The sequence below is a fragment of the Protopterus annectens genome, chromosome 8.part0 (assembly GCF_019279795.1).
Source record: "Protopterus annectens isolate FY-2018-M chromosome 8.part0, PAN1.0, whole genome shotgun sequence".
NCBI lineage: Eukaryota > Metazoa > Chordata > Ceratodontiformes > Protopteridae > Protopterus > Protopterus annectens.
This window is the reverse complement of record NC_056741.1, coordinates 1,119,446,423-1,119,471,688: the sequence shown is the minus strand read 5'-3', so window position 1 is coordinate 1,119,471,688 and position 25,266 is coordinate 1,119,446,423. Positions and strand designations below refer to the sequence as shown.

Here is a 25,266-nt window from a genome sequence, read left to right as displayed (position 1 = left end):
CAGACTTCATGGAACAGAGTGATGGAGCCGTGATTGTGATCCAGATGTCCTGAACTTTAGTGCCTCTGACACAAGAGGAGGAAATATGGGGTGTGAGACAAAGCTGCTTGTTTCAACTCGCCTGTTACTGGAGGCAGGATTGGGGTAGGGCATGTGTCTGGGCACACTTCCCAACATCTAACATTCCTACACTTAGTACGCAGAGCAGGTAAAACTCCATGTGGTGCAATGAATTATGATCAGATTTCTCTGATCTTAACTATACAGTTATGTGTTCTTGAAATGAATGTTATGATTCACCTCATTAGCTTCTCTGTTCCATTCTAGAGGTGAATTTCCTGACATCTGGTTCTTGAACATGTAACAGTTTGTTTATGATCAGAGATTTGATCATAATTATTCATGTTTTCTTAATCATGTCCTGAAATTTTTAATCTGGTGTAAGGAGGTCCATCTTCATTAAGCAGTATGAGTGAAATCACATTTCCGGTCAGCTCAGCATCTAAACCTTTTCCAGGGTATTACTACTCCATCCTCTTTTCCCAAAATGGCTTGCCATTTCGCTTCCTGTCCAGGTCTCCTGCTGCTCATGTTTCCATTGGAGACGGATGCTTTCAGGCAACTTTGCTTTAAAGTTAACTACTTTGTGTAAAACATTACTGAATTTTGCAATTATCACATCCTTTTTTGATTGGAATTACTATTTTTGCAGCTTTCCAATCTACAAATCAGGTCAGGTCCATCCGATTTCTTTTTTGCACGGTATTGCTTTCTCTCCCTTTGGCCTTTGCATTCTACACAATATGTTTTTTACTTTCTATTAAACTGTTAGTTCATACATTTAATCTGTCACTTAATTAGATGTTAATATTTTCTAGTACTGAAGCTCTCTAGATCAGTTGCTCTCTCTTGTAGACTTTGGGTAGTTTATGTTACATTTATTCCTTGGCTCTTGTCTGTACTTTCTAAAAATATTTTGACTGTGGATAGTCATGCATTTCGCCTCACAGTAAGATGCCGTCCGGTTCGATTCTCAGCTAGAGCGTCTTCTGCATGGAGACATGCGCGAATGGGCGTACCTTCGTTGAAGGTTGTGCGTCAGGCCTGGCAAGCCAGTACGTAAAAATCAACTGCCAATCATTAGCGGACCGGAGTTCTGCTGTGGTGACCCCTAACCGGGAAAAGCCAAAAGACACAAACAAATTTTATGTGGCCGCAAAAAATGCCCAGAACAGACACACTCTTTTTGCTATCTGGCTAAGTGAGGAGCACTTTGAATAGAAATGTGGCATTTGTGCTTCTTTCAATCCCCAGATTACAAAGGACTGAAATAATAACCTTCTTTTGAAGAGTCTTAAGGGTAGTTGTGCATCCACTCCTGAAGGGACTTGATCTTGAGAACAGTCTTTGGGTTGACACTATTGGGACTCAAGGACAGAGCCTACACTTTTGGATTTTTCTAACCACAAAGATAAAGAAATAATAGTCAGAAAACACAGCTGAAAGCTATACTTCTAAAGAGTTTTTTTTTCAATCAGGTACTAAATAATCCAAGGTGGAAGAATTTTCAAAATTTTCTGTAACCACTCCTTTTTGGGGGGGGAGTTACCAGGATGCCTGTAATATTAGTTGAATATCCATTTAGACAGCTCAGACATGTGTGTTTCCTCTGTTTCTTTTATACAGGTATGTAAGAGTCTGTAATCTGGACCATTTCCAGACAGGCCCCATAAATTTCTACTATTGCTGTTCTTTTACATTGGATGCAGACTACGAGATGATTGTGAGGGCTTTTCTGAAGGTGTTGCAGGAAATTTTACTCATGTCATCCACCTCTGGTACCAGTGGAGGCAAAGGCATTTATTTTCTGCTGTTATTTTAATTTTTTCTGCATTTTCTTGTCAGTTCTCCTTAACAGGCCTCTGTTTGGGTGACTGCAGCAATTCAAACTGTTATGATTCTGCAGGCCTAAATGTAGATACCATCAGAGTTGGTGATGCTGGTTCTGCTTCTGGACTCCGCGCTATAGCTTTTGTGGTCAATTCCTTCTAAATCAACTATGCCATCTATGACCCCATGATTTAGGCTCAACCATTTGGGATGAATCTTTTTTCTATTTCTTGACTGGGACAGCATAACAATACTTGGCTTAGACACCCTCACCCTTAGGCTTGGGCTTGATATGCCCATCAACCTTGGGGTTTGAAGTATTGCTGTTGGGGTTTTGGCTTGGTGTCAGTTTTGGCCTTTCATGAGCTTTGGTCACAAATAGTCGGGGTCAGTGCCTTTACCCATGATTGCTACTTTGATGTTGATTTTCTCAGCCACATTGCAGGGAGTAGTGCATGTGCTGTCCTTGGCACCTATTCCTGTGTTGACATTGACCTTAACCAGAGACATTTTTCTGTTACCCTTCTCAGCATCAGAACAGAAGGCTCAAAGGGCCCCTTTGGGATCAGCAAGATGTATATGAACCAAACCACTTCTTTTTCTTCTTCCTCTTCAGAACCTTCTTCTCTGAGAAAAGGGGTGTAGCACAGGTGCAAGAAGAGATACATGGATTCCCTATTAGAGTCTGTCACCCTAGATACTGATGACAGGGCTGTCACCGATTCCTTACCATCCCCTCCAGATGACTGCAAGTTAAGGATTATCCTGGAAATGATGTGGCAAAAAGGGTGACCCACAGATTCCATGACACCCCCACACATAGGATCCCACAAAAGATCTTTAGTTCCCTCTGCCTTTCTACTGCAGGGTCCCGCTGCAGACAAGATGATTCTTGCTCCCATGACCACATGAGAAGAACCCAGTTCTGTGGCAACTACTCTGAGGAAGCCAGGCAAGATGCTTCATAAAAGCTTACAGTCCTTTATCTTGAGTAGAAGGGCTCTGTCACTGTGATTTCAACAATAGCGAAAGCATCTGAAGAGGAACAAACAAAAGAGGGGAATGAAATTAAAGAAATACTTCCTCCCATTTGAAAAATCCATATAGAGCTGCAGAGCACTTGCCATTTGTGTTTAACTTGCGTTTGTGTTTAACTTGCATAAATCACACCCTCCAACCTATCACCTTCTTTCTAATGCTCATTCAGGTGGAAATGTAATCTTCTAATTTAAAGAAAGGCCAACAAGGCCACAAAAAGGGAGGATACTAACACTATTCAAAGTAATATAACATCTGTCCTGTTTTGAATTAGATCTGGTATATAAAGTACTAGAAAATATCTGCTCTTGTATTGTTTAAAGCTGTGATGTTCTAGTAAGCATTTCAGAGGTACCAAAGAATAGTGGATTATGATTGTACTCAAAGGATAAGCTCTTAGAAACCCAGAGGTTTCAGTATGGCTTCTGGGTATGTAGTTGACTGTGAATGCTCTCTTATTAGTGAACTTTTCTAAAGGAATTACAGCAGGCTTTTTCATAGGTTCATGGATAAGTACTAGACTAGCTGTCCTTGTGGGCCATTTTAAACATAGCTAATTTCCCTTCCAAAGATGAGAATCAAACCATATATTTTGTGTTTCTGAGGTAAAAACCTCAACCATTATGCCAACTCCCAACCCTTCAAAATTTGTTTAGGTTTTAGGGGAGATTTGAACCCATATACGTGTGCATCACAAGAAGTAAAGGACAACCACATAAACCCATGTGCCACAAGCCCATTTAATGATGATACATTGATATGAACAGAACTACTGTATCAAGTTTTCTGAATAATACAATGCCGGTGTTGAGTGTTTGCTTCATTCCCCATTATACCCATGAACACTTGTTCTTTTAATGTTAGTCTGCAATGTGTCATCAGCTAAATAAAAGTTATGTTGTTCTGTGACATGCTGAAACTTTCCCTTTATTTTAATGAATATGTGCCTTGTTTTGGTAATAAATGATTCCAAGAAGAAGTACTGATAACTGATATGCATGGAATCCCCAATAAGTGCTCGCTCACCTTAATACAGCAAATGGAAGAACACACTTCGTTCGTTAAAATTCAGCTGTTTAATGCCCAAAACAGGATAAAAAATAGTAGTAAATACATCCAACGAAATCAAGTTGAAACTAAAGTGTTCAATAATCCATAAGAATAGGAAACATTGGTTAAGCGCTTTCATCCAAATTTCGGGCTTCTTCAGAACACTGTGTAACAATGTAATACACCTTAAATAGGTTTTTTGGCGCCAAAAATGTTTCAAAATGTTAAAGGGACAGTGCCCTGTAGTTATGCTTAACATAAATGTTTCCATTAACTTCAATTCCCTAAACAATCACAATTAATATAAAATACCCTTAAAAGAATGCTCATGTTTGACATTCTGTAAGGGACACATATCTTATTAGAAATGTATAGATCATTATGCGATATGTTTTTGACAAATGGTAAATATGTCATTTGTATCACTGAAGGCTTATGATGTTATTTGAACAATTTTCCATGCAGTTTACTAGTTGTGTCCCTTACAGAATATCAAACATGAGCATTCTTTAAGGGTATTTTATATTAATTGTGATTGTTTAGGGAAATTAAGTTAATGGAAACATTTATGTTAAACATAACTACAGGGCACTGTCCCTTTAACATTCTGAAACATTTTTGGCGCCAAAAATCCTATTTAAGGCGTATTACATTGTTGCACAATGTTCTGAAGAAGCCCGAAATTTGGGTGAAAGTGCTTAACCAATGTTTCCTATTCTTATGGATTATTGAACACTTTAGTTTCAACTTCATTTCGTTGGATGTATTTACTACTATTTTTTATCCTGTTTTGGGCATTAAACAGCTGAATTTTAACGAACGAACGAAGTGTGTTCTTCCATTTGCTGTATTAAGGTGAGCGAGCACTTATTGGGGATTCCGTGCATATCAGTTATCAGTACTTCTTCTTGGAATCATTCAGTAGTCGACTAGCATGGAGTCAACCGGTGAAGACTCACCAACGCATAATCAGGGAAAACGCAATGAACTTTTACTACTCTGGGAAGAGTTTTCTACTTTGAAGGATGAGGTTGGTAAATTATTTGAGTTAGTTAAAAAAATGACTGCGGACTCCATCAAGCCGTTGAGCGAGTGCTCCAACAATAAAGGAGCCAGTACATCGGCTTTTTCCAGTGACAGACACTATAAGGAGGATGGTAACAGCGTGATGGCCTCCAAATCGAGTACCAACCTTATACAGCCTGTAAGACAAGAGAACAACCAACAACTTGAGGGTATGAACAAGTCGGAGGACACTATGGCTATACCCAATGGACAGATTTCCAACAGGACAAGATGTCCTATTGACGTTAAACTACCTTTTAATATTACTGAACCATTAAATAGTAGCAAAATGAATTTATCAGATTTCACATTTGATTTCTCAGTCTATGATTTTGAAGAAGAAGCTAACAGACTGGGAACTAAACCAAAGAGACCATTCCCAGCCAAGACATACTCCAATGTGATGGGAAGAGTTCCACAATATTCTAAAGGTACTGTAAATCACAATAGTCAATATAATGGAACTCTTGATAAAAGTAAAGAAAGACAAGAAACTCAATTTAACCATTTTTTATCTAAAGGCTGTGACATTGATCAAGTAAAACAGTCTATTGATGTACAAAATAATCCTATGGTTAAAGGGGGTACTTTAAGGGATATGATTTACTCCATGGGAAAACTTTAAAAAAATATTAATGGAGTCAAAACAGACAATGCATATATTAAGAAATGTATAGAGATGAAGATGGTACCAAAAGGGTTGAGATTTTTTAAGGTACCCATGGGTATCAATATGACTACCAATGTCAAGGAAGAGTTTAATGCATTTTTTGACGAATGTGGTTTTAAGTTTATGCAACTCTTGTTAAAATATATGAAAAATTAAGTAAGTTAATTCAGGAAACTGAAAACCTGAATGAGCTTATAACCAAGGATTTATTATTTTCAGAATGGGATCGATTATACAGAAAGCAATTTGACATAGCGGATAGGTGGATGCAAAATTTGTGTAAAACAAAGCATAAAAAAATACTTAAGAGATGTAAATCAATATAAGAATGGGACTGTATATACATGGTATAGAGAGAAAACCAATGGTAAAACACAACAGTATCATTGATTAGATGATAATCATCAGGAAGGGTTTATAGAGAGGGAATTTACCCCCAACCACCCCCATTTTTGGGGGAAACAATGGACAACCCTACAGGAATGATTACATGAGAGAAAGGGGGAAATACAGCAACAACAATTACAACAAGAGATGGTAAGCAGAGATAGTTCAACAAATGGTCAAATAAGCAAAATAGGAGACTATTTGTACAGTTTTAATGGATTTAACATTTATAATTATTCCAAACTGGAAATACATGAAGGTCATTTCAACATTTTGGCCAAGGGTATGAAATGTATCCCCACACCTAGGTTTGATATGGTTGACAGTATATGTGAATTGAAAAAATTCACAAGAAAGATGAATTTAGCTATTATGTTTAATGAAAAAGGTTATAACAAAAAACAACAGCAAGTAAATATACCAAACAAAACCAACACTGATCTGATTGTGAAAAGTTAATTTATACCCTTTGGGTATCCAGTGGTTGAAATGTATGAAAAAATAATGACCAGGGAGTTGTACAACCTATACAGGACACAACACAACATAGGTTATAGTAATTTAACCACAGGAGAAAATGATACATTAAAGGAACTACAAACAGATTCTAGTATTAGGGTTATGAAACCAGACAAAGGTGGGGGAATTGTAATATTTGAGACCCATGAATATAATAAGAAAATGTATGACCTACTATATGATACTGGCAACTATGAATCTATTTCACTTAATGAAATCAATATTGCCTATCGGAGAATTGATTCATACCTAGAGGAATATCTTACAGACAGTAGGATTAGTACAGAAATACATAAATTCATGACCGTCAAACATCCAAGATTAGCCACGTTGGTTGGAATACCTAAAATTCATAAATCTATTGATGACCCCCCTTTTAGGCCTATCATATCTGGAAGTGAATCGAAAACATTTCCAATAGAAAAATATATAGATGTGAGACTTAAACATATATATGATAAAATACCACATATGGTGAAAGATTCTTGGGAATTTTTGAAGTTATATCCTATCGAAAAATGGAACAAGGGATGGTTATTGGTCACCATAGATGTGATAGATTTATTTTCATGCATACCCAAAGAGGAAGGACTTGAGGCATTTTCCAATAGTATTAGAAGATTTTCTGATCTGGAATGGGATGAAATTAATCTAATTACTGAGTGCATGAATATTGTATTAGAACACAATTTCATCTATTTTGAAAGGGAACATTTTAAGCAGACCAGGGGGGTAGCTATGGGAGCATCTTGGGCTCCCATCTTTGCCAACCTGGTCATGTTAGATTGGGAACTGAACACACTTTTCCCCAGTTTATATTTTCATCACATCAAGTATTATTCCAGATTTCTTGATGACATCTACATCCTTTGGAACTCTAGTATTGAAGAAATGGAACAATTCATACAGTTCCTAAATGGCAGCAATGATTTTTTAAAATTCACGTATGCATACAACACTACTGGTATAGCCTATTTGGATACCTACATTTACGAACATGAAGGAAGATTACATACATAGGAAAAATACATTTTCAAATGATTATTTACAATACAATAGCTATCATCCCACTAAACTTAAATATAATATTTTTAAGGGTCAATGTATCAGGGCCTGTAGAATGACATCTGACCTCAATACAATGGTCTGTGAATTAATTAATATAATGAACATGTTTAAAGATAGAGGATACCCCGTTGATATGATGGAAAATGTGACCAAATATATTTTGGATGAATGGGGGAAGAAATATAAACCTCTATTAGGAATAGGGAGACACTCATTAGGAGAACGCCCCACTGGTATGAATATTAATGCTGGTAAAAACATCAATACCAACCACCAGAGAGCGTATATTATGCTATACAGTCCCGTATCCAGAGATATTACCGATTTATTGACCAAATATTGGTATTTAATAACAGGTGATTCTATACTATCAGAAGCAATGGGAACGAAACCAGGAATTGTCTATAAGATGGGCAATAATATAAAAATGTTATTGCAAAAACATACACAATGTGACAGGAAGATTAATACCTCAATAGAAAATTATACCAAGAAATGTGGACATTGCAGTCAATGTAATTATATCAATGAAATTAAGGAAATTAAATTACAAAATATTATGAGAACCAAAATAAAGTGCTTAAAGGGCAACTGCAACTCTAAAATGCTAGTATATTTAGCGACCTGTAACCAATGGCACTGTTTCTATGTGGGAAAGACAGAGAGGAGTTTAAATAAACGCATTTATGAACACATTTACAAAATTAGGAAGAAGGATTCAACTAACTCCTTGTCGAGACACGTAGAAACCAAGGGGCATACCAAAGGATTTAAATTTGCAATAATTGATATTATTAAAGTTGATCCCAGAGGGGGTGATCTTAAAACACACCTTCTATTTAAGGAGGTATGGTGGCAAATCTATCTGGATGCCACCACTACACCTGGGTTAAATGACAGTATTTCATTAAAACCTATTTTGTTACATTAATTTCCTAAGGAAACCCATTCAGTCAATTTTCATTAGATTACATATATTCCTATTAGGTAAGATCAATTTGAATTGTTTAACATTTTATTTGAATTATAATTAATTATAATTTAGGACAAAAAATTTTGTTTACATTTTACATATATTTCATATTCAATATTATTCACCTTACAGGTTATTTCTTATCATTTTACTTTTATTTATGTTGGATAGTTACTCCCTTGGAGGAAAAACTTTATTTTATAAGGTTATGTCACAGTTTATTTATTCATTATATAAGGAGGATATTAATTGTTTTATTTTAATACATATATAACAGGAATTTTTGAACGTCTATAATATTGCCTACATCCGCTTTTCGTTTGAACTCAGATTGACAGTCTTCAAATGACATAGTTTAGTCATAGGTATGACAATATATAATTGGGAGTTATATTAAATACACACCTACTATGGTAAGCGGTGTGGGATGAATGTACAATTACTACTTTATTTAGGAATAGTGACAGAACTATCTTTTAGGTAGTATCACTGGTTTGTAATAGAACATAAATGGGCAGCTTGCCATCAGCAGCACGCTGTATTAGTCAAGTTAATATTAAGAGGATGCATCCACCTATATTAAAAAGTAAACAAAAAGAAAACGAGCATTGTTGAAAGGTCTTGGACATAACATGTCAGAGTATATACTCTATTATATATATTACCGACATGTATAATTTGTTAATTTATGGTCATCTAAGGTTAAAACTAGCATATTGCTTTATTTATTTTTTATTTGTGATTTTATAGGCTTTTCAGGGCCAACAGTTTGTCAGGTTAATATATATTTAGATGTTTTTTGAATTTTAGTAGAACGAGCTGGTAGGGCTCGATTGCATACATAAAAAATAAATAAAAACCTAGCGCATACTTCTAACAGCGCAACAGGTTTATTAAGTTTTTTATCAAAATATATTTAAAAATAACATATATTTTTAGAAACATATTAATTGTTAGTGGTAATGCTTTTTTAGCATATCTTATTAGAAATGGATAGATCGTTATGTGATATTATGTTTTTGACAAATGGTAAATATGTCATTTGTATCATTGAAGGCTTATGTTATTTGAACAATTTTCCATGCAGTTTACTAGTTGTGTCCCTTACAGAATGTCAAACATGTGCATTCTTTTTAAGGGTATTTTATATTAATTGTGATTGTTTAGGGAATTGAAGTTAATGGAAACATTTATGTTAAACATAACTACAGGGCACTGTCCCTTTAACATTTTGAAACATTTTTGGTGCCAAAAAAACTATTTAAGGCGTATTACATTGTTACACAGTGTTGCCTCACAGCAAGAGGTTCTCCAGTTCGATCCTCGGCTGGGGTGCCTTCTGTGCGGAGTCTGCATGTCCTCCCTGTGGTCGCGTGGGTTTCCTCCGGGTGCTCCGGTTTCCTCCCACATCCCAAAGACATGCTGCAGGTGGATTGGACACTCTAAATTGGCCCTAGGTGTGCGTGTGAGTGTGCCTTCTGTGGAAGGTTGGGCGCTGGGCTGGCAACTCGACACCGTAAAACTCCACTGCCATTCAATGTGCAGACAAGGTGATCCGCTGTGGCGACCCCTAACCGGGAAAAAGCCGAAAGAAGAAGAAGAAGAAGACATTGTTACACAGTGTTCTGAAGAAGCCCGAAATTTGGGTGAAAGCGCTTAACCAGTGTTTATGGATTAATGAACACTTTGGTTTCAACTTGATTTCGTTGGATTTATTTACTACTATTTATATCCTGTTTTGGGCATTAAACAGCTGAATTTTAACGAACGAAGTGTGTTCTTCCATTTGCTGTATTAAGGTGAGCAAGCACTTATTGGAGATTCCGTACATATCAGTTGTTTTGGTAATAATTACATAACATTCTGTGCTGTTATTAATATCTGTGCCATAATTTTTGTCACAAATACCATTATATGTTCTGTCAGCCACCACTCAGCCAGTTTAAGCCAAGTTACTTTGATAAATGAAAGTACATATTTTTATAATGAAAATAAATTATAATCTTAGTCAAAATTTTGTTGCATGACTCATGCTCTATTTTACTTTCAACCAGTCACATTTAACTCTCCAAGGTGTTGACAGAAACCTGTCATAGATGTTCTACAGTCCTTGTGTTCTTAATCACAACTAATCACTGACTAAGCATACTCTACACACTTAAAACACATACACACACCTACCTTTACCTACCTACTTCTTTTATTAGAGCTCCCGAATGTTGTGTTCTGCCACTGTCACCTGCTGAAATATTAACTCTCATTAAAATATGTAAGTTTCTCCAGAATGCCCTTATCAGTGGCTGGTCATATTAACTTTACAGTTGCTAAGTCTCTTCTTGCCAAGGTACTAGTTCATTACTATCCGTATCCTGAAATAAAAATGCAACTTTTTTCCCTTTAAATTTCATATTAGAAGACAACCCATCACCGTTTGTCAGCCTTCTACCAAACACTTTCTCTGCAGAATCATCAGTATTCAACCTCCCTGATCTGTTGTTACCACTCTAAGCTTCTAAAGTTTCCTCTTTTCCCTGCCTGAGATATGCCTTTACATTATCTGACTGCAAATTGAGATTATGACATGCATCATTTTCTGTGGGATTGCAGGCTTGTTGCATTTCTAGACTTGGGACAAGTGATGTGCTCACCACAATGTTCTGATGCCAACTGCATTACACCTCCTTACAATCTCTAGTGTTGTCATTGTGTGATGCTGTCTAAAAAGCTGATCTTTCACACTGATAGTGCAGACTCATCCTTTGTTAATAAATTGCATAGTGACACTGCCATGAGTTTTTGACTGCAGGAAACTGATTAATATAATATACTAAACATTTGGCCCGTGGATGTTGACAGCTGTCATTGTTAGGATGTGTAAGAACATTTGTTTGCTTAAATTTGGCGAGTTCATTCCTGAGAAAATATAAAAAGGTAGATTTTTGTGCTTTTTTTTATGTTTGAGATTTCGGAAACTAGATCATATGGTCTCGACTGTATGACTTTATAGAGTTCCTAAAACTTGGCAATCTGACCTAGATACACCAAATCACTTTTGTACAGCAATTTTATCGAACAGTAAATGTATCCAAATGAAAAGACTGAGAAGGGGAACTGATATTAGAACAATAAGGGGGCAAATATAAAGTAAAATATTTAAATGTGTATGTGTGTGTGTGTGTGTGTGTGTGTGTGTGTGTGTGTGTGTGTGTGTGTGTGTGTGTGTGTGTGTATATATATATATATATATATATATATATATATATATATATATAATGTGTGTGTGTGTATGCAAAAAATCTGGACAAAGCCTAAAATGATGGGGGGAACAAATAGGGACAGATTTTAAATACTGCTCTTACAAACTTAGAAAGTTGATAGAATAATAGATTTTGCATTAGTGTGAAATTTCTGAAGGATGTGGAGTCTTAAACTCAAATGTTTGTCATTGTTTAATTACTTCAATCCTCAGCTACTTGACAGAAAAGTACAGATTTTAGGAGGAACACAAAAAAAATGAGGCAAAAAATTGGACATTCTGCAAAAATCTGTACAGTTGAGAGGTATGATGATGCTTACTGCAGTATTAAGTTTTCTTTGCATAAACATGTACAAAAGCAAAAATCAACTAGTTTTATGTATTTATTGTTTGTTGTTGTCCAGGTTAGCATGATACACATGTTAATCATTGGTGTAGCTGAAACACATCAGAAATTTATTTTGTTTGTTTTAATCTCATATCTGACACTTTTTTTTTTTTTTTTTTTGTTCAGTAACATCATTGATAGAAGATCTGCAAGATATTGACTACAAAGGCAGTAGTAGCCTATCAGAGACTTTAGGTCGTCTTATAACTTCAAAGCCGATGCATCAGACAAGAAGCGAGCATTCAGATATAGTAGCGATATGATGTAGTTCATTACTGACAGCAATTCGTTTTCGAAATTCTTCATGTTCTAGGTTTTGCATAATTTTAGGATGCAGATAAAATAAGTTGAACTGAGCAGTGTTACTGCTGGAAAAGCAAGATGTCAGTGAAGAAACTAACAGTCAAAATAGGGACTATAAATACTTGCTCTGTAATAACTCTCAAAATCCATGCCTACTGTGTTTGCTCGGTGTGTCGAATACAAATCCTTGGCAACACTAACTCAATACCAAGTTTATCTGCTAGTGATCTTGCATGACTGAGAATGTCATTCCTAAAGTGCTCTTTAGCATGGTTGTGGTGCTCCTTGAATATTTTAATAAGTCTGTTGATATGTTGTTGAGCCTTTACTATATCAAGTTGAACAGACTGCAACATCTGGGCAACGGGCTCAAGAACTGATGAATAATTTGCAATAATAAAGAGAGAAATCAGAAATGTGCATGAAGAACAAGCACTGAGTAACATATGTGCATTTTGTCTGGTTTCACCAGCAGAGCTCTTCTGAAGATTAGCCAGGCAGTCAAATATTTTCTCAAAGTTCTGACTAAACACAAGAATGGATCTATATTTCTTGATCCATCATGTCTCTCACAGAAGAGGTATATTTGGTACCAATGCTCGTCATTTTGGACAGTCACGAAAAAAATTAATAATCTTCTTGATAACATCAACAGCACTACATATTTCAGGATCATCATCCAGATCAATGACTACAAGGTTTAGACAGAGATGTGCAGTGGATAAAGGCTGTTTTTGGATACTTTTCGCGAATCTATGCCTGAACACCATTCTGGATGCTTGCCATTATGGAGCAGTCATCATAGCCTTGTCTGAGTAATTTTTCCAAGTCTAGACCGAACTTTATGCATTCACTGACAATGACATTTGATACAGACTGTGCATCTCTCGCAACAATGGGAACAAAAACCGTAAACTCTTCTCGAACACCATCATCATTAACCAACTGAATGCCCAATGACAGCTGCTCAATGCCTGAGATATCTGCAGTTTCATCTGCTAATACACTAAATCCAACTACCCTGTTCACTGCACAAACAATCTCCTTTTGAAGTACGTTTGCATTCTGTCAACAGCTCATTTTGCACCCTATGGGATGTGTACCTATCATTTTCTGCAGCTGTTTCACTGTGCTATTTCAATATTGTGTTGCCAGCTTCAATACAAAAATCTAACAAGTCACAAAAATTTCCACCAGAGCCTTCTTTTCCACGGAGGTGAATGTCATGGGTTGCACAGTAAATAATGGTAGATAAAATTGGTTCCAATTTATTTCAGTTCTCTGCAATTTGTTTTGCTACTTCTGCATCTAGCTGTGGAATATCAGCTGTTACTGGCTTCTGTCGTGTACGAGAAAAATTGGCAGCATCTTCAGTAGAACATTTGTGCCATGATGATTGCATGTGATTTCTTGCAGACTCACTGAAGGCATCACACTTTGCGCACACAATAGTGATGAAGCTGCTTGCAACCCATGGTGAAGTGACTGAGGAAATAATACACAAGTTAAGCAGAGTGGGCCTTTCAGGAGAGGAGAATATGCAAGCCACGGTGAGTACTGCGACAATCAACTATATCTGAATATAATTGGTTAATAAATAATGACATGCATTTCAGTTTCAGATTTCATATTATTTAGAAAATGCATTCTAACACAAATCCTTATATTCTAGCAACTTTCTAAATGTGTCCCTAGTTTTGGGCCTTTGTCCCCAGCTTTGTCCAGATTTCTTGTGATAAGAGATTCAGAGGTATGGTGTGTGTGTGTCTGTATAAGAAGGAGGGTAGCATACCCCTCAGCTGTCCAGGTTTTTGCAGAATGTCCAGATTTATTGCCCCATATTCTTCCTAAAAAGGATTGAAGTTGCTAAATGACAGACATTTGAGTTTTAGATGTCATATCCTATAGAAAAATGCATACTAACACCATCATCATCTTTCGGTCGCCACAGCGGATCACCTGTTTCCATTTATTCCTGTCCTCTGCATCTTGCTCTGTCACACCAACCACCTGCATGTCCTCTCTCACCACATCCAAAAACCTTATCTTAGGCCTTCCTCTTTTCCTGTTACCTGGTAGCTTCATCCTTGGCATCTTTTTCCCAGTATACTCAGCATCCCTCCTCAGCACATGTCTAAATCAACGTAATCTTGCCTCTTTGGCTTGGTCTCCAAACCTTCCAACCTGGGCTGACCATCTAATATTCCTAATCCTGTCCACCCTCGTCACACCAATTGCAAATCTTAACATCTTTAACTCTGCCACATCCAGCTCAAACTCCTGCCTTTTTGCCAGTGCCACTGTCTCCAACCCATATAACATAGCTGGTCTCACTACCCTCTTGTAGACCTTCCCTTTCACTCTTACTGGTACTTGTCTGTCACAAATCACTCCTGACACACTTCTCCACCCACTCCATCCTGCCTGTACTCTCTTCTTCACCTCTCTTCCACACTCACCGTTACAATGAACTACTGAATCGAAGTATTTAAATTCCTCCACCTTCGCCACCTCTACTCCTTGCATCCTCACCATTCCTCTATCCTCCCTCGGATTCACACACATATATTATGTCTTAGTCCTGCTGACCTTCATTCCTCTTCTCTCTAGAGCATATCTCCATCTCTCCAGGGTCTCCTCCACCTGTTCCTTACTCTCACTACAGATCACAATGTCATCTGTAAACATCATAGTCCACGGGGACTCCTGTCTGATCTCATCTGTCAACCTGTCCATCACCATTGCAAATAAGAAAGGGCTCAGAGCTGATCCTCGATGTAACCCCACCTTCACCTTAAACACATCTGTCACTCCCACCGCAGACCTCACCGCTGTCACACTACCCTCGTACATATCCTGTACCACTCTTACATACTTCTCTGACACTCCTGACTTCCTCATAGAATACCACAACTCCAATCTAGACACCCTGTCATATGCTTTCTCTAAGTCTACAAAAACACAATGCAACTCCTTCTGACCTTCTCTGTACTTCTCCATCAACACTCTCAGAGCAAACATCGCATCTGTAGTGCTTTTTCCCGGCATGAAACCATACTACTGATCACTAATCATTATGTCCCTTCTTAACCTAGCTTCCACTACTCTTTCCCATAGCTTCCACTACTCTTTCCCATAACTTCATGCTGTGACTGATCAATTTAATCCCTCTGTAGTTACTACAGATCTGCAGATCACCCTTATTCTTAAAAATCGGTACTAAAACACTTTCTTCATTCCTCAGGCATCCTCTCACTTTCCAAGATTTCATTAAACAATCTAGTTAAAAACTCCAGTGCCATTTCACCCAACCACCTCCATGCATCCACAGGTATGTCATCTGGACCAACAGCCTTTCCATTCTTCATCCTCTACATAGCTATCCTTGCTTCCTCCTTGCTAATCCATTGTACTTCATGATTCACTATCCCCACATCATCCAACCTTCTCTCCCTCTCTTTCTCTTCATTCATCAGCCCCTCAAAGTACTCTTTCCATCTCCTCAACACACTCTCTTCACTTGTGAGTATGTTTCTCTCATTATCCTTTATCACCTTTACCTGCTGCACATCTTTCCTAGCTCGGTCCCTCTGTCTAGCCAATTGGTACAGGTCCTTTTCTCCCTCCTTAGTGTCCAACCTTTCATACAACTCTTCATACGCCTTATCCTTAGCCTTCGCCACCTCTCTCTTTGCCATGTACCTCATCTCCTTATACTCCTGTCTACTTTCTTCATCTGTCTGACAATATCACTTCTTCTTTGCAAACCTCTTTCTCTGTATACTCTCCTGTACTTCCTCATTCCACCACCATGTCTCATCGTCCTTCCTCTGTCCAGATGTCATACCAAGCACCTTTCTAGCCATCTCCCTTACTAGCTCTGCTGTAGTTACCCAGCTATTTGGTAACTCTTCACTGCCACCCAGTGCCCGTCTTAACTCATCCCTGAACTCCACCTCACAATTACCCTTTTTCAATTTCCACCATTTGATCCTTGGTGCTGCCCTCACACTCCTCCTCCTCCTCCTCTTCTTGATCACAGTCATCCTACAAACCACCATCCTATGCTGCCTAACTACACTTTCCCCGGTCACCACTTTATAGTCTCCAATCTCATTCAGACTGGCCCTTCTACATAAGATATAATCCACCTGTGTGCATCTTCCTCCACTCTTGTATGTCACCATATGCGCCTCCCTCTTGTTAAAATACGTATTCACCACAGCTATGACCATCCTTTTTACAAAATCCACTACCATCTGACCTTCTGCATTCCTACCCATCACTTCATCATCCACTCTGTTCCCTTCACCAACATGCCCAGTGAAATCTGCTCCAATCACCACTCTCTCACCCTTGGGTACAGTCATCACCACTTCATCCAACTCACTCCAAAATTTCTCTTTCTCATCCATCGCACACCCAACTTGTGGAGCATATGCACTAACAACATTCATCATTACACCATCAATTTCCAGCTTCATAAACATCACTCTATCCGACACTCTTTTCAACTCCAAAACACTCTTAGCATACTGTTCCTTCAGGATAACTCCTACGCCATTTCTCCTCCCATCCACACCATGATAAAACAATTTGAACCCATCTCCGATACACCTAGCCTTACTCTCCTTCCATCTGGTCTCTTGCACACACAGTATACCAACCTTCCTTCTGTCCATCATATAAAATGCATACTAACATAAATCCTGTTATTCTAGAAATGTTCTAAGCTAATGAGAGCAATATTTATAATCTGTCCCTATTTATGTTGGGCTTTGTCCAGATTTCTTGCAGAGGTCGAGGTGTGTGAGAGAAAGTGAAATGCCCTATTTAAAGTTAGCAGGTGGAATTTATTTTCAAGTGTATTTTCAAGGAATTGTAAGTTTCAAGGGAAGAGAAGTTTACTGCTGCTCATGCTACGTCTGCTTAAAATGTGCAACTGTTTTGTTTAGCAAATGGTATCATTATTGTGGTATAGCATTTTAAAGCAGTGTTAGTAGTACAGCAGGTAGCATACTTGCATCTTGATGTAGAGGGTATAGGTTCTACTCCCACAGCATGTAGATTTGTATTTTAAGGGGGTGGAGTGCTGCAGTCCTGGCTATGTCCTCCTTTGGATGAGATGCCTAATAACTATGAACTTGTTTTTCAGCTTAGCACCCATTCTGTATTGCAAATATACTAGCTTACCATTTCTGATGTAACATAGGCAATGCATTCTTCAAGGGCAGCAGGCACTGAATTTGTTGATGAAATTATGAAACATAAAGTTGTTTTCTAGCAACAACCTCTTCATTAGTTTCAGATCTCTATAATGTGGAATTATTCAGATGACTTACTTCTGCAGAGATTGTGCATACTGACTGACATTGATGGATTGTAATGACAAAAGTTTAAGTGGCCTTTTATGGTTGAAATGTTTTGAATTGGGCAGTTTGTCATTATTGGTTCATATGTTTTGTTTCATTGCTTGCCGGAAAAACATTCAAAACTATAAATTTAAAACACAATCTAACAAGTGGTGTTGTATTATAGAAGGGATATAATTAAATTATTTTATATTACAATTAATACAATCTGTATATATTACAATCGTGCATAATCATATGTATAAATATGTACACTTCTTATGCATGGCTACTCTTGCTTATCACAGTAACAGGAAGGATGCTGTAATGGCTGTGTCAAGAAAAAAGGTCTAAAGCTTTTAGTTAAGCATATAATTACGTTGTTCACATCAGTGATAATGTAGACCCAGAGGGTCAACCAGACAAAATCAGAAAACACCCAGAATTTCCCTTGCCCACTCAGTAAAACTAATCTTGAAAAAATAATTAATAATGTGCATATATTAGGGCTACTGGAATTATCTATAAAAAGATGAAGTTATGATTTGCAACTATGTCAATGTTGGGATTATGAAGAAATGCTTGATTAAGCATTAATTAAAAGATATACATAATTTAGTGAATGCACACAGTTTAAGTTGTGAATGCACACAGTTTAAGTTAAATACAGCTATAATGTGTCATGCATTCAGAGCACACAATGCCAGCTTTTATTTAAACAGCAACTTGTGTTACTGAGAGCTAATCTTGGAAGCCAAAGAACACTAGTGTTATAAACTAATCTGTTTAAATATGTTTAATCTGAACAGGCTCATGGGACTCAGTTTGGTGTCCTACATGAAAAATACTGAGCTAATGAACACTATTCCCCAGTAGTTGTTTCTAAGTCACTTACAAATAAATAAATAAAACAAGGGGAAGTATTTTGAGGTAAAACAAATATCTTGTCTTTATGGTAGGTAAAAAGTAAAACTCTGTTAGTACCCAAGTAAATAAAATGATTTATAGCAATGAATGAGAAATTATTCCAGTATACAGAACTGAACAGCCAAAGCCTTCTTGATCAGAATTCAAGAGGACTGCCAGCTGAAAGTTCCCTTGAGTTAGTTGCAATGTACATGGGGTATGTAAAACAACTTATCACGGATTCCTAATTAAATCCAGATATCTGTAATCATTGTAGAAGTAAAGCATAAAACAGTATGCACACTAAGAATTTTGACAGTGTTTATGGCAACTATGGAGAAATAGCCAAGTAATGGGACCCTGTAATGGCTGCGTGGGGGAGGGGGCTGCATGAGTGGAGGGGGTGGGGCTATGTGGATGGAGGGGCGGGGATTTGTGGGTGGGGCTCTGGGTTTGCACCCTCCTGCAAAAAATCCTGCGGGCTCCCTTGGTTCTAGTATCATAGCCCCTGCATATATACATATGGAGATATATATATATATATATATATATATATATATATATATATATATATATATATATATATATATATAGTGTTGTCACTAGGATTATCAGGTTTTTATTGTATACAGTTATACACCATACAAGGTTATACACATTTCTTATTTATCTTAGCTATAATTTCTTTAGAGTATGGTCTCTTTAATTGCATAACTGTGCTAATATGTACTGATGCACTAATTGTTATGTCCTTATTGGGTACAACTGAAATTTTGAAACATCATGTGACTAACCTCCAGTATTTAATGAATTATGGGATTTTTAACTGTTGTCTGATGAAGGGGTAGATCCCTGAAAGCTCTTACCACCGTTTTGTAAGGATTTTTTCTTTGTAACTTTGTTTTGATTCTTTCTTTATTTTTGTAATAAATTTCCCTGTGATACTGTCAGTGCTCTTACTTTTGTTGTAACCACAAATTCTTCCTTCGCTATCGATTGCATTTCACCAAGCAAATTAGCCTGAAAAGCTATAACCAAATCTTTCTGCTGCGAGCTAGCATTCACCTCCGATCTTTCAGTCAACTCCTCCATGTTGTGTACTGTCCTCACAGCTACCACTGAGCTATGATTGAGAAGTGCATATGTAATTGCAGCTAGCTCTTCCGCAATTACAGAAACAGACAAGTACGGAAGTTCCCTGATGCCCTGGCCAAATTGGCCCTAGTAGTATTAATACAACCTTGAGTCACCCTGAAAAGAGGCTATGAGCCTAGTGGGACTAACCTGGTCAACAAAGGATAAATAATAAACAAATAAAATAAACTAGGACACAAAGACCATATTATGCTGTGTGGTATGACAGACTGAATTACACAATGTCACATACAGTTTACGTAGATATGTATAATTTCATTATTTTTTTAAACAAATGGTGAGAGGCATAGTTCTAGTCATCAAGTGGAAGCAAGTTTAATAGTTCTGACATGTGGTGATGCAAATACTGACAGTGTAGCAATTTTCTGATTTTAAAGCAGTGAAGTTAAGGCAAGAGAATAAATGTAGTCAATGAGCATGTGCATACTTGATAATGACTGAACTTAACAGAAGCAACTGCTTGTTAAAGAACCTTATGGGTGATAGATGGGAAATGTGTAGCTTAGCAGTCATTAACGGACATTTGAGCATATTAAGAGGTAGGCACTTCTTATAACAAAATAAGGTCTAGTTGTAAATCTTGCAGCTTCATGGCAAGCTGTCTGGAGTCTAATAGATGCAGTAATGAAAAAGCTGGTTATAATGAATATACAGCTGAACACTGCACCAGTAATAAACAAAACTGTTATATGGACATTGCAAACTATCTTTAACAGTACTTTAAATATATGTATACATTTTGCAGGGAGGACAAATCCCCTGCACCTTCCATACCTTATACCTCTAAATATACTAACACCCAAGACTGTGTTATCTTTGAGAAAAGAAAAACTTCCTTACTCCCTATAGTTCTCCAGTGTGAAAAAAATGACGGCACATTCTTCCATCAAATGCATGAGATGATTTTTTTAAAAACTGGCAACTCATTTTTCTCATAAGTCATTGTGCATAGTGAACATCACAGTGTAAAAGTCTCTCCTTCAACAGTACATCTCCAGGAGATGACAGTCAGGCGCAGACAGATGTGTTGTTGCATGATGTGGGAGATAGGACTTTGTGCAGTTATCTCTTTCACCAACTTGCAGCTGTAGCTTCGACATACAGTTTACCTTCAGGAACTGCACAGTACACGGTGCATAATTAATACAACTGTGGCTCTCAACAGCTTCCCTACAGACCAACTATAGCCTACCCAGACATGTGAAAGCTCACAGGTGTCACTTCTCTCCCATTCTGGACCCTGAAGGCATAAGTCAAGGCAACTATCTCAGAGTTTGTGCTCTTTGGCCTATAATAAAATTGCTTGTGTGCGCCAAGTGATTTATGGATTTTGGAGTATGGCGGAGTTCTTAATTGGCACAATATATGAAATTTGTGTTTGTGAGTACTATTACCAAGATACCTCATCACCTCTGTGCCTTACTGCGAATATTGAGACAGAGCAATGGGATACAACCAATAACAGTTGGTAAGGGGACACTAAAAACAGATATTGACTCATTTGCAACTGTCAGCCCTCAGCGCTAATGATTAGTGTTGCAAATGTGAACAAGTATAAAAAATCCTGATGCAGCTTTAAAATACATGGACATTCTGAAAAAAAAAAGTTTTTACTACTCACAAAGACCTGGTGTTAAACTACTCCAAAAAAATACAGTACTGCAACCACAACAGTTAGGTTTCTCTGATCTCATCTGCATACCATACAATAAATATTGTTTGAGTAGCAGCACAAATCTTCTGCACTGAAAATTTTCAGAACACTGTTTCATGGTAACCGAAGCTGGGGGAAAAATAAGATTAGCTATTTCTACTGCTTTAGCAATCTAGCAGACTGCTTTAAGGCCGCTTAACTTGAATGTATAACCACATTCTGTTTTACTGATAAATAAAATAAAAAAAAAAAACTCAAGAGAAATTCTCTTGCCCTTGGGCAATGGAGGAAGAAAAGGAAGCCATAGCTTATGCTTGACAAGAGGGATGTTAATATCACTTGTCTAATGAAGTGCTCAGCCTTGTGAGGTGCACTACCTGAGGCAGACAGATGCGAAGGAGAGGTATAGGAAGACTGTCTGCGGTGGAGAGCATGTGCATGCTTGTGGTAACAAGTACACAACAACCACAATGTCATCACTGCATATCGTGCATCAGTGACAGGATTAAGGACACCACAGAATAGGAGATACATGCAGAGTATGGTCTGTTCATACAAATAGAAAGGTTACTTTTGGGACAGTCTTCTATGCTGGGAGTCTGCTATCCCAAAGGAAATATTTGCAGCTTCACCCAAAGACACCCAAGTCCCAAAGGACAAAAGACAATGGGACCTGTCTCAAAGGCCTGGCAACTGTTTTTCATGAGCACTTGTGACAAAGCATCATGCAAGACAGCATAAATGGGAGAAACAATTAGGTAGCAGTAACTCAGCTAACATTCTTTAGCCATCAAGACTGACTCCTGATGCTCTGGAACTCATATCTACAAATTACATTTCCTATATCTCCACTGAATGTAAATGCAGTCTGGACCTGACTCAATGACCATTCCTAGTATCCTTCCTAACAGGAAATAACATCATGTAAATATAAAGGAGGTGTTGTACTTCTGCCAGAAATCTATTTACTCCAACCCTTACAAATTGGTATACATATGGCAAATTAGGCTTCACTTTTTTGAATGATGTATAAGATCATTCACTTAAGCTGTGAGACGACAAGTAAGGTACGTTTGTATAAGTCAGACTTACCCATGTTGTCGTTGGTCTTTCGGCTTTTCCCGGTTAGGAGTCGCCACAGCGGAACTCCGCTCTGCTAATGACTGGCAGCAGATTTTTACGATGCCGAGTTGCCAGCTCGACACCCAGCCTTTAACGAAGGCACACCCATTCACACATGTCTTTCGGAATGCCACTCGACTGCGGGGAGGACATGCAGACTCCACACAGAAGGAACCCCGCACTCCAGCCAAGAATCGAACGGGAGAACCTCTTGCTGTGAGGCAACAACGCTACCACTGCACTTACCCATAACAGTAGATATATTCAAATTCCTCACTGGTGCAGTAGCATTTAAGCTATACTGGTTTCTTCCTGCACAGGATACAACTGGACAGCTTCCAAAAGCTCTGGCTCCCTCCAACACCTTTAAATCTGACAACTGATCAGTCAGCTCTGTGGAAGGAAATAGTCAGCCACAGTGAAGGTGTGGGAGAGACCCAGAGCTTCTGGAAGCTAACCAGTTGTTGTGTCCTGGGCAAGAGATAACTTACATATCCTAAAGGCTACTGCAACAGTGGGAATGATGAACACAAGATTTTATAATTTAGGTTTCAAGGGTATTCATGATACTGCATACATCAGGTAAATACACAGTCAATAGATAATGAAAAAAGGGACTGCATGACAAAACAAACAGCTGCATCCAGACTATAACCCCATAACCGGGAAAACAAATAACTGGGCTGGATCTACTATTTAACTAGACGATATTTACTGTAGAAGCCATACTAAGCATTTAATGTAGACTTACCTGTACACTAACGACAATGACTAATGATGTTGCTACAGTGACTGCAAAACTCTGATAATCAGATAACTGTATACCATCATCACGGGTGGCTTTTGCAAAGGCGCCATAAGGGATGAAGAATATAACAACAGAGGTGTAGATGCCCTGAGCAATACAAATGAAAAATTCTCTCTTGTTGAAAAGCAGGTTCAACTGACCAGGCTCATACAGCTTGGGATACTCCAAACTCCTCATTTCTGGAACATCCTGTAAGCAAATAGAGAGAAATTTATTACAGCAACAGCACAAATTCAAAACAGCTTGTACAGTAAATGTACAAAAATATCCTCTCATATTTCTGCTACATCAGAAGATGGTACGTTAAGAACAAGCAAATGAGTTGAACAACAGACGTGTAGTGATGGCTTCCAGAGACAAAAAAAAATGTTGGGCAGCTTGAACCCGCATACAAAATGGGAACAAGCAGTGAATGTTTAAAGTGCCAGTACATTAAGGTTCCCAACTCCTGAAAATGTTGATTTAGTTTCCATTTCCAAAATGATCTTCCTAATTGGAAATAGGATTTAATGACAATATGATAAACAGCACACTGGGAACACTGCCATTCAATTAGAGAAAAAAAGATAGAGAGGGAGTCAGTGCTCAGTAGTGCCTGTGCTCAAAACATACTTGTGGGGTATGCCACAAGAATGGATAACTATAAATACTGGAAGGCAGAAATTAGTACTGGGAAACACTAAGAAATAAGAATAGTAAAAGAGTTGTGTGGCTGCATAATAATGAGTGGAAGGAAATGAAGTACTGGATTAAAAGAATGAGATATGTGAAGAGCAGACACTTCTTCCAACTAAAATGACATATACGAAGGATAATGGATGCAATGTGGAAAGTACAAAGATGACAAGAAGTAAATGACAGGAGATGAGACTAAGGTAAAATACAACAAAGCTTTTATATCAGGGCAGAATGACCAAGAGAAGATGACAGAGTTGTTAACGGATAAGCAACATAATGGATAAGGCATGTAGGAGGAAATGGGAGACACTGTGTTAATGAAAACGGAAGAGCTTGTAAATGATACAGATCAGACAAAATGTTAAATAACTTTTTCACAGTAATACTTACAAAGCACTGATGAGAAAGAATGCCATCACTTGAATGCAAGGTGAGACTATAAATGGGGCAAAAACAGAGTGACCGAAAAGGAAGCAGAGAAGGAACTCAGATTATGGGGAATACGGTAAAACAACAGGACAAGCTGTCTCTCTCTCTCAATGTTAAAATAGTTTGCAATGGTACTCAAAAACAAACTGGTCTTAAGTACTGTTATGTGCAAGCTACTTGCCGTAAAAATAGAGCTTTGAAGTAAGGTCACCACAACAGAGACCATGACTTTGACACCAGGTGTCCGTCTCAGTAAGGCCCTTTTGGAGAAATGTCCGTGTCAGCCGGAGAGTCAACTACGGCTCCCAGTTTGCAGTCATCAGCGAACTTGGTTAGCCATAGTCCTCCTGTGTTTGCCTGTACTTCTGAGAAGTATATGCCGAACAGTAGGGGTCTCAGGACCAAGCCTTGTGGGACACCACTTGTGACTGGTTTAGAGTCGGACCTGGAGCCCAATATTCTTACCGTGTGAGTTCTGTCTGTAAGCCAGTTGGCAACCCGTCTCGTGATATAGGGGTTTATGTTCAGGCTGGTGAGTTTTTCTATAATTCCCGAG

At 37.9% G+C, this 25,266-nt stretch overlaps 1 protein-coding gene across 1 annotated transcript in view; it reads right to left on the bottom strand.

Moving 5' to 3' along the window:
* Positions 1-25,266, bottom strand: part of ATP8B2 (ATPase phospholipid transporting 8B2) — a gene marked incomplete in the record, with an annotated part of 2,601,455 nt that overhangs the window by 315,900 nt on the left and 2,260,289 nt on the right. The window contains 1 exon segment of the mRNA XM_044080643.1: positions 23,547-23,792. Coding sequence (XP_043936578.1) covers positions 23,547-23,792 — 246 coding nt within the window.